Source organism: Triticum urartu, chromosome 2, assembly GCF_003073215.2.
Source record: "Triticum urartu cultivar G1812 chromosome 2, Tu2.1, whole genome shotgun sequence".
Lineage (NCBI taxonomy): Eukaryota > Viridiplantae > Streptophyta > Magnoliopsida > Poales > Poaceae > Triticum > Triticum urartu.
The window spans coordinates 50818365-50829681 of NC_053023.1; the positions used below are offsets into that span (position 1 = coordinate 50818365).

Below are 11317 nucleotides of genomic sequence, written 5' to 3' on the forward strand. Positions count from 1 at the left end.
ATTGGCGTCCACCAACGGCGCGCCGGTGGTCGGCGGCTAGAAGAACAGCGAGGGGCGCCACCTGTGGTGGGGCGTCCTCGGCCGCACACTCGAGGGCGTGCTGACGTACGTCGAGGGCGGCAACGACCCGCCGTTGGCATACCCGGCGAGGGTGGCCGCCCCGGCGCACCACCGACGCGCCGGGCCATGGGCGCCAAGGAGGTTCGGGTCCTGCTCCTCTTCTTCCTCCTCGCGATCTTCCTCGCACTCCTCCGGTACTCCGGCCCTGCTCGGCGTCAAGGCCGAGCCCGCGGCGGAGACGCCGCTCGGCCGGCGCACTCGCAGCGCCGGCATCGCCATCAACGAGGGCGGCCGGCGCGCCTCCTCGTCGGCTCCTCCTCCGCGCTTCGTCAAGCCAAAGACGGAGCCGGGGCTCACGCCGGTGAAGACGGAGCTCGACGACGACGACGCGGCCCTGGAATGGGCGTGCAGGGACTCCATAGTGATGGAGAAGGAGCGCCTGGAGAAGGCGAAGGAGCGCCAGTGCGCCGCCCTGTGCCGCTTCGCGGAGCGCCGACGCGGCCGCGACGAAGGCGGAGTCGTCATCATCTGCGACAGTGACGACGACGACGCCGGTCAGGGGTCCATCAGGGACGGCCGCGTCAAGGAGAAGTCCGACTACGGCGGCGACGATGGCAACTACTCGGCATTCAGCCAGTTTTTTTTAGATTAGTTATCTATTTTGCTATGTAATGAAAATCCACGAATATGGCTCAATTTTTGCGCCGGCTCATTCCAGGCGGCGATTTTAGGCACTCCCAGCAGGGCGAATGTGCGGGCTGCCAAAGGTGATTCGGGCAGAGAATGTTGAGGCAGAATCGCGTTTGGGCGGTGGAGAGCGGCAACAGTAGTTACATACACCACATGCAGAACCAGGTGGAGATGTGGTTATCTTAAAAAAGAAAAACTGGAGATGTGGTTACCTGGGAAGCGGTTTGGGCAGGGCGGGGCAATGCCGGTGGAAAAAAACCTCCGACAATTCTAGAAAATAAAAAGCGCTTTGCAGGAAAAGATACCGATAAATAGGAACTCGCATATGAGCGAGTCTAGAAAGGGTCGAACCAGACTAGTGATGAAATTGTCCATTCTACTACTCAGCTACGCTCACTTCCTTGAGTACCTACGTATATACACAACCAAAGAGCATTTCCATGGCAAGGCAAGCCCTCAAAATATGGGAACTGGGATGCAGAGCGCCGTCAAGGTCCCAGAGCCCAAAAGCCATAACCAACACCCACGCCACGAACAAGCCAAGAGCAGCAAATGGCGCCATCCTTCTTTCCCTTTCGCTGGTCACAGAACCAAGTAGCAGCCGTTCTTCATGTACACCGCGAAGCTGCACCGGAGGCTCTCCAGCATCTCGACGACGGATTCCCGTTTCGACCCGCTGAAGTGCTTGACGGCGTCCTCCAAAGAAACCTGCAACGGTTTGAGAATGCTCAGCACAAGTAAGGTTCTGGACTTCTGGTCAAAGAATCTTCAGAGGGGAATGGGATGGCTTACCCCGTTGCGGCTCGCGGCCAGCTCAAGTATAGCGTCCTCGGTTGCAACATTTGTGGTGGTAGGTTCGGTCCCTTGCTCCTCTATCTTTTGCAGCTTCATTACTGGCTCATCGGCAGAGAGCGGAGTTCCGTCGGTCTGGGATCTCTTTGTCGAAGGGCTTGAATCGCAGGTGCCTGATATGATGACGGGGTTTCCCTGATCACCCTTCTCCAGAGCTTCGCTGCCATGGGAACAGGGTTTTGCCGACTCGGCTGTTTGGGCAGGAGACTCGTCAGTAGGACCGTTGCCAAAAGTCTTCTCTAACGCTCCAAGATCATCAGCTGCGAAGAATATCTTGATCATTTCGTATGTTACCTGCAGTTGCCATGCAGCATTTCACCCAGCAGATTAGTCATTCCCTAATGGTTTGGATGAACATACAATGGGCTCAGAAGTGATTCCTACGTTTGCTGAAGCTATGATCTACTTAATCACACAGAATGGCATAATGAATAATGGAAGAAGAATTACATTTTCTGGAAGCTCTTCTTTTATTGGCTTCAACCTCTCACGTGATCCAACCTTTGCAATGGCAAGACGGATCTGTGAAGCTATCTCAGGGGTCAGTCCTGTCTCCTCAAAAAACCTATTCCAGTTCATCTCACATCCATCCCGAGCAGCATCAAGTATGTATGAAATAACCGTCTGCTCTTTTATCGGCACTGCTCTGCGAAAATGCTAGAATGCACTATCATGTCAAGCTGCGAACTTCAGTTTAAGGTCAGTAGAAAACAAAAACGAAAACTAACTCACTGCAATTTTCTTGAACGAGTATTCCTGTTTCTGCCACAGTTCCCATGAAGTAAATTTGGCATCACCCAAGTTTCTTGGAAGACTGTTGTTTACAGGTTTTGGAACTGACATCATATCCTCTACTCCTGCTGAATCATCCAATGAAAGATTCAACTGTTTTGAGAATTGTGCGATATTTTGGACAAAAGTGCCACTGTAGCGCGAGATGAAGTGCTGGAAACAAAAGGTCAGATGTTATGTGAGCAGATGAGGGAAAAAATATGATCACACTTTCTTGCATAGTCCTTGTTACAGCATAGCATTTGCGAAGTATCATTACTAAGAGATACCTGGTTTACACCATCAATATTGGCCAGTCTGGCTCCAGTAGAAGGCCTAATCTTTGCAAAGTGTCTTAGGGTCTGATCACCACATATAGCATATCTGAAACAATGGGATTGGAGAGATTCAATTCAATGACTGTTCCAATACCTAAGTAGCATAGAGCCCAAAAAATGCCATTTCAGATTCAAAATTTAACTCACGGTGCAGTTCCAATATCCTGAGCAAGTTTCATCCTGACGTTCAAGAGCATTTGGTAGAGTTTCAATTCCTCCTGAAAGAAAAAACAACACCACAAACAAAATCTCAAATCAAATGTACAAAGGAAGAAAACAGCATTGTGTGAAAGAAAAATGCACAACGCCTAAGTCATTAATGAGGAAATCCGATCAGGTCTACCTCAGATATCTTTTCAGATTCTGCGGTGGTTAAAGGATTTAAGCCCCCTTCTTTATTCTGTGAACTACCCTGCTCCTCTTGCCCAATCATCTCTTCAGTCAGCTGCAAAACCAGTGGCGTTCCACCATCGGAGAGAAACTTGACCCCTTTTGGACTAACACTAAAGATGGAGATGCAGAGTTACTATGGTGATTACTTAAAGTCACCACAATGAGAAGTACCAGCGAAAAAGAATTCGGAGCATCACTAGGACAAAACAGACAAAATAAATACTCAACAAAGCACCTGACCAATCTAAATCCATCACTGACAGTCTCCTTTAAGTAACCTGCACAAAATAACAAGAAAAATGAAAAAAAAAGAGCACCGGTAATAATGATGCCAGAAATGCTTTGTACTGGCAGCTGATGAATGGTGTTTGCTCAGTGTATCCAACAACAAAGTAAATATTATACCACTTCAAGTGTAAAATGTCCAGTTGAGATGCTTGTGCATGATAGTAAGCTAATAACCCCATCAGAAATCTGTGGTAATTTACTACTCCCTCCATCCCAAAATAAGTGTCCTGACCTTAGTACAACTTTGTACTAAAGTTAGTGCAAAGTTGAGACACTAATTTTGGGACGGAGGGGGTATTACACATTTAACACTAAGTCAAACATCGCAAAAACTGCATCATCTCCCAAGAAATTTCATGAGTTTACTTTCAGTGAGGCTTAGGGCCAACCAAAACTGTGATACTATATAGGAAGCCCTTCAACCTTATTAAGTTTTCTCGAAAAAGAAGAAAACAAGCACGAGATAAAGTCTGCACATGGAGCAGGTATTTTTTGTGGAATGCCTTGCTTTAGCCAAGAAGTGAATAATTGGTTGAGTATACAGACTTCATAACAGTACCATGTGCCATAAGCAGACTGCCAAGTGCTTTCCACCAGTTTGGCGGATAGTCTTTTCCCATCGCATGCATTGGAAGTTTATCGTAGTTCTTCTCAAGTATCTTTTTAACCTACAAAAATGAGAAAGCACTTGTTATACAACATCTTTCTTTTTAAAAATGCGGAAAATATCCAAGGTTGTTAAGAAAAAAAGTACTGCTGTGTGCAGTGTAGGTGCTGCAAACATGTACAACAATACACACTCCAAAACTGTTCAGCAAAGATATATTTCAAATCCCTTTACTATCAATAATAATGCCGCATATTGCTCCCGACTATCAGCGCATAGACGATCTCCAATCAAGTTAAACTAGCCAATGTATGTGACAAACTAAGGAACATAGCAAACATCAATGATAGAAAAACTTACTCGTGATCCACGGAGAACATCAACTGGCATATTAAGGCCCCAGCGTCCCCCACACGACTTGACACAGGACAGCAATAAGAAAGATTCTTTTGACAAATCCCTCTCATTTTTTGTCCCTGTGCAATTATCACAGTTACCTGAAGATTAAGGGCATGTTGTAAATCAATGTCACGGTTGAGACAAGACTTGATGTAGCATGTGCCGATATAGCAAAGAATATGCGGGTATTGGTACAACAATACAACATTTTCCTTACACAAAGTACAGGGATACTGCGAGTATATATGTATTTACAAGAAGAAAAATAAAACATGCATAGCAGCTGACAGACAGTGCTTTGTGTGGAAGGAGCTTTCTAGGTTTTGCAGTGACTTGGGCCTGTGATGGGTTCTACTCCCTCCGTCCCATAATATAAGACGTTTTTTTACTCTAGCGTAGTGTCAAAAAACGTCTTACATTATGGGACGGAGGGAGTAGTTGCAGATGTTTGGCTTTGGGAATACCGAATACATAAGGATACTGTGTCCGGTGGTTTGTAACCTTCATAAAATAGAACTCCCTCAGCCTCTCCATTTCCAAATTAATTGATGTGCTGGTTTTGTACCAAGTCAAACTTCTCTATATTTTACAAAGTCCATAGAAAAATGTGCTAATATCTATAACATAAAAAATATATTTTATGATGAATCTAATCACAATAATTTGGTGTTGTAGATGTTGATGTATTTTTCTATACTAGTGTGATATAAACATACCACAGTCGGTGTAACGCTCTTCACCAAAGTACTGCAGCAGGGATTTTCTGCGACACGTAGCAAGGAGGCAATATTTCTGTGCTGCCATGAAGGAATCCATGATGGCATTCCTTTGAGTTGCCTGTAGATGAGTAAGAACTATACACCATGAGATAATGAAACAGGTAAGCAGTACAAGGGAATCAAACTGCAGCCGTGTATGTTTATCACTGAAGTGTGACATGAAGTCCTGATTGTGTGCCCAATATTTACATACATTTGTTGCTTCAGAACAATAGAAGTCAGCTTTTGCAAAATCACTTCTTTGGTAATATAGCCAGCACACTGAAGGCAGTCCATCTCTTCCACAACGCCCACTTTCCTGGTAGTACGATTCTAGGCTCTTAGGACATCCATAGTGTATTACACATCTAACATCTGGCTTATCAATTCCCATTCCAAATGCAATAGTTGCCACCATCACAAGTACTTCATCTCTAACAAATGATCTGCAAAGGGGGACCATAATTTATCATCAAAATCACTACGTTGTGAAGCCAACATTTGTAAAAGGCTGTATGAGAACTCACTACACTTAATGCCTCATATCTGTTATATTTTCTCGTTTGATTACTTGCAAGATCTAAAGCGTTAGTAACAGAACATTATCTTGGCAGTGTTTTGTAGTGTCAGATCAGATAATAACCCTCATGAGTTGTAAATCATAAGAGGTATAAAATGGCTTGATCCAGTATATTTACTGGCAAATCATTCTTTAGATGAAGTGTTTAAAATGAACTCAGAATGGTACTCTGAGCATTCATCAATTCAATCTGCTTAAGGAATTTGGTTTGTCCAAAACAAATTGAGAAGGAAAGAAGAGACGATGAACAGCCAAACAAAAAAGTTGGCATGTGCATAGATGGCAGACCTATGGGATTCCTCTCTAGCTTTGCTACCCATTTTACCATGGTAAATGTTAGCTTTGATTCCAGCAGTGATCATTGCTTCATGTACCTGACAGAGAAAAGTCGCATTTAGCACATTAACTAGCTAAATACATGTGTGTTGCTACAGAATTTAAATGCTTGTGCATTTCTATAGAAGCATTTTCTATTGCATGAGTTGTTTAAACACTTATATAATTAGTCCCTAACTTTGTGCAAATGAAAAAATATCTCGAAATATACATCAATCAAATCAACTAATCAAAAGATCATGATATCTGTCTACTACATAGAATGTAAGATAATTGCAGTAATTAATCTTTTTACCAACTTAATAGGAATTTGTGAGGGTCGATGGACCGACACCAATCCAGATCATTATAAGTATAAAGATAAAGATAAATCAATCCTAGCGTAATCTAATAGGCACAAGGTATATGTTAAAAGCAGCTTCTACGATCAAAACTGGAGCCCAGAAATTCCCATATTACTCCAAGAAAAATGTATATAAACCTATAATTGTGTATCTACATTACATACAGTACAGATCTAAATGTGTGTACCCAACAAAAGTTTGACTACTCTCCAAAATCTGTTACATCAGTCAGAAGAAGAAAATGCCTGATACTATCAATCATCAACAGAGAAGTATCCCATACTTATTTCAAGCTTATTATTTTTCTCCAAAAAAGTCTTACTGAGTCAGCATGAACTTAATATTTTCCTAAAGAATTTAAAGACCACACAGCTCCCACTTACAAGCAGCCATAACCGTGCTTGTGTACCAGTTGCCTCAAAATATAGAAGAATGAAAATGTACAACGCTGGAAAATACAAACCTGTTCAGTATCCCGGATGGTGGTACAGTAAATGATTGTTGAGCCACCAACAGTGCAGTTCTTTGAGACATCTTTCACAAGTTCACTGATAAAGGACATAGATCGGTTGTATGATTTCACACCGTAGAAAAGGTTAGGACGATCAAATGATCCGATTGCAACGTGAGGATTGCTCAGGTTCAAGGAATTGGCAATATCTCCACGGACCCTAGAAAATCAAATTGGAAGTTACCACAAATTTGGTACAGGTAGAAAAGGGATATAGACACTCTGGAAAATAAATAAAACAAGTAAGCAATCATCATAGTGAGCAAAAATATTTATGGTAATAATATGCAAGTAGCTACAACAAGCAGAGGAAAGGCATTACCATTGGATATCAACAAAAGCAGGATAAACAGGTAAAAACAACTGATAGTGAAACATCCATACCTTTCTGTGGCTGTCGCAGTTAGAGCAACGAAGGGAACACCCAAAAGGTGCTCACGCAATAAATGCAGCTGCTTGTACTCCGGCCTGCATACAACGGAGAGAATTACAAACAGTAATAAGAGAGAGAACTGCAATGAAGAAAAGAAGCTATAAGTAATAAGTACTCCCTCCGTCCCAAAATATAAGAACATTTTTGACACTATGATTGACACTATGATTGTGTCAAAAACGTTCTTATATTTTGGGACAGAGGGAGTAATAGACTGACTGGTCGCTAAGTTTGATTGCAGAATTTAAGGTTGAGAGAAACCGAGCGAGAATTGATGGGTGATATGAACTGACTGCTTACATTTGACATCAGCACACACAGACTTTTTGAAATACATGCATAAGACATATCAAAAATTTAAATGAAAGTAAATTATCAGCCCTTTTGCTGAAGAAATAATTCACACAATAGAAGAACAAATGACCTGAAATCATGACCCCATTCCGATATGCAATGCGCTTCATCAATGGCGAACAAGCAGATTCCGGAAGCTTGCAAGTTACTCCAGAACCTGGATAGAAGATTGAAAACTGTAAATCAACAGACCCACCGCCATATTATTAAATTCTACAAGGGACCAAAGAAGACACATGAGCAGTAATTTGCAGCTTCGTAAGTGTGTGCCTTCCATCTCAGCCAAATAATTGATAATTATAGTTTTGTAAGTGCTGCAAACTATAAGTCAATAACGACCATAATCTGTTTTTATATCACAGGATTTTCACCTTGAAGGAAGTGCAATAGCTTTCTCAGGGGTCATGTAGAGAACATCATACATGCCTTTTTCAGCCTCACTGCTAACAGAGCTATTCATTTGGGTGCTGCCAAGATACTCAGATCTCACACCATGTTGTTTTAAACTCATGACCTGTTTGAAGTAAATGAGACCCACAATAAAAGCTTTCATGTCAAAGCAAACCCAGAATGAGGAAAGCACCAAAAATGTTATACTGTATCTAGCAATCATACCTGATCTTGCATCAGTGACAGAAGAGGGCTGACAACAACAGCTGTCTTCTTTGCAACCAGTGGAGGGATTTGATAGCTGCCATGAAAAGAATTGCCGTGAGAAAATTAAGTTTCCGACATACAAGGGGAAGTAATAACATCAAAATTTTAAACAGATGCATATTTCTTTTACTTCCGATGGCCTGCAAATGTTTAACACATTTTCAGGTCCTTAACTAAAAAGATCAGAAACTTCAATAATTTTTCTTTTGACACGATGACAAACACACTGCCCAGTTTCAAGAAAGAACCACCCTCACCCATTTAAAAAAAAGGTCAATAAACGATTGTGCGAATAGAACATCCACTATATATATATATCTGTGTAAACAAACAAAATTCTTCCCCAGCAGTTCCCTGCTGGGTACATACAATCGACAAGCTAGCAGTCGCCATAACAGAGATGAGATGCTTATACATGACCACCCGTTTATCAATGTTATAAAAATGTCACCAAAATGTGAAACGATGGCACATACTTCGCAATCTCTGACCATCAACCAACTCCACTGGCACAAAATATAACTTATAATCATGCTCGGCAAAGCTCTCTTAGCCTCACACTGATCCGATGACAAGTTGGAATACTAGATGAGTTTGGATACTCCGTTGACGATGATTTAACCACTTTATAGCTTACAGAATCCCAGCATTTATCACCAAAATGACTACATTTTCTCCCAAAAACAGTAATGCAGATCAGACTCTCCAAAACAATTTTTAGCAATCCAACCAGCGGAATCGCTGGAGCGCAAAGCAGAGCACTGCCAAGGGATACAGCACAACTAATATATCCACCAAATGCAGCGCCCAAACCTAGATTCAGCCACTGCAGTGCTCAACCTGCAGATCCACCCACTTCCACACACACACTAAACAAAAAAAGGAACAGCGCCTAGCGCCATCCTCCACAACCGCAACCAAGCAAAATGGAGCGCGCGAGCAGGCGTGGGGTTTGTTCACTTACCACATGGACTTGCCGCTGCCGGTGGCCATGACGACCAGGCAGTCCCGCCCTTGCAAGATCGTATCCACGATCTCCCGTTGGTACGGCCGGAACCCCGTGTACCCGAAGTACCTCTGCGGCCAGAAAACAGACGCAGATTAGAATGGCGCGCCTCGGGGCCTAGGGTTTAGGCGCCGGCTAGGGTTTAGGGGGGAGCGGGCGGGGAGGATACCTTCAGGGCCGCCTCCATTGCGGTGCCGGGGCGTCGGGCTCCGCGGGGGGAGATTGAGCCGGACGGCTGCGGTAGGGTTGGATTGGGGAAGGAAGGGAGGGGGGCGAGGGGATTGGAATGGAACGGACGGGTGGTGGTGGGCGGCGAGGTGGGGGGTTTGGGGAAGGGGTTTTGGTTTGCGGCGCTCTTTTATCTGCGTTCCCGCCAATTAGCTTTTTTTTTTCTCTCGTGGACTTTTAGCGGGCCTGGTTTGGCTCGTCTTTTGGGCCGGCAGGGTCTCGGCGAAAGTATGCGTGGTCATGTAGCACATGGAGTTTGCCTAAAAAAAATTTGTAGCACATGGAGTAACCCTAAAAGAAAGGTAGCAAATGGAGTTGGGCGCCCCTATGTCTCACTTATTGCGAGGCTTTTTTTTACACACAAACAACGCGGTTTATTCCGTCGTATGAAAGTTTACAGGGATACAAAAGTTTTCAAGGGGAGAGTAAACCAGATATGTCGTCCCACATCTAGCAAGGACGCCATCCAGGCAAGTCTATGTGCCTCTCCATTGCTATTGCGTCGTTCAAACTTGAAAGTGCATGACGCAAACGAAGCACTTTGCTTCTTCATCTCTTGGATTATCATGCAATGTCCACCCATATTCTTTGCATCTTTGAATTCCCGAACGGCTCCCGGGCAGTCCGATGAAATTTGCATCCTCGCGTGAAGGGGAGCCCCAGATGGGCCTACCCAGGCGCATGCCAGGCCGAAGCCTCTTTTTTTTCCTGTTTTTTAACATTTTCAGTTTTCTTTTTTGCTTTCTTTTACCATTTTATACTTTAAAATATTAAAATTTACATACTTTAAAATGTTAGCCAAGCATTTAAAAAAATGTTAAATGTGTATAGAGAAAATGTTTATCAAATATACGAATAATGTACCCCCAAAATACAATGTTTATGAAAAACTTTGACCATGTATTTTAAAAATGTTACTTGAGCATTCAAAAAATGTTGAATAATTATTAGAAATTTTTTAATCAAGTATTTGAAAGATGTTAAATGTGTATATAAAAATGTTGACCATGTATTTAAAATGATGACAAATTTATTAATTTTTATAAAAAAATTGATCAAGCATTTGAAAATAAAATTTGAATACATATTTGAAAATGGTAATCAAACATTTGAAAAATGTTAAATGTCTATATAAAAATGTTGACCATGTATACACTGCGGGCGTTTTTTGCCGCAACCTGCAAATTCGGTCCCTCAAACGCCCGCGGACGCGAATGGACGAGTCCGCAGACACTGGTCGATCACCTCTCAAATTTTCACTTTTCACAGTCTCATTTTTACCCTATACATTCGGTCACATGCATGTGATTGGTGGAGATAAAGTGAGAGAAAGAAAAGAAAGAATAAACAAAGAGAAAGGGTGGGCCAAAACCTATGTGGCGGATGCAGGCGCCCGGGCGCACCTCATACTCGTCCCATGTATGAGGGCAACATGAGGAGTGTCGGACAGTCCGGGCATTTAAGGAGGCTATGAGGGGTCCAGTTGGGTCAACTTTTTTCTTCTCTCTCCTATCCGGTCAGTGGGCCCTGGGTCTGCTCGGTTAATATAAGGAGTCCGGCTATAGATGCTCTAACGCTATCAAATTTTTACCACACCCTACATAGGTCAAGTAAATACACCATGCCAGGTTTCACCCGTTCTGGAGCTCGTTCTCGAGACCCATAAGGGTACAAAGGTATATTTTTTGCCTATGTCGTTCATGTAGGGATTG

At 43.1% G+C, this 11317-nt stretch overlaps 1 protein-coding gene across 1 annotated transcript; it reads right to left on the reverse strand.

Annotated features, from left to right (window-relative positions):
• Window positions 1-1038: 1038 nt before the first annotated feature.
• Window positions 1039-9694, reverse strand: LOC125535631 (ATP-dependent DNA helicase RecQ-like). The gene is made up of 20 exons (XM_048698692.1): window positions 9547-9694; window positions 9336-9448; window positions 8330-8405; window positions 8086-8228; window positions 7785-7871; window positions 7312-7395; window positions 6880-7087; window positions 6025-6110; window positions 5371-5602; window positions 5115-5235; window positions 4360-4496; window positions 3952-4060; window positions 3340-3382; window positions 3055-3214; window positions 2859-2929; window positions 2664-2757; window positions 2335-2547; window positions 2053-2259; window positions 1543-1896; window positions 1039-1458 (listed from the first exon to the last, which is right to left on the reverse strand). Exons 1-20 carry the CDS (start codon window positions 9562-9564, stop codon window positions 1333-1335), a joined length of 2682 nt encoding a protein of 893 aa, XP_048554649.1. The 5' UTR covers window positions 9565-9694; the 3' UTR covers window positions 1039-1332.
• Window positions 9695-11317: the final 1623 nt, after the last annotated feature.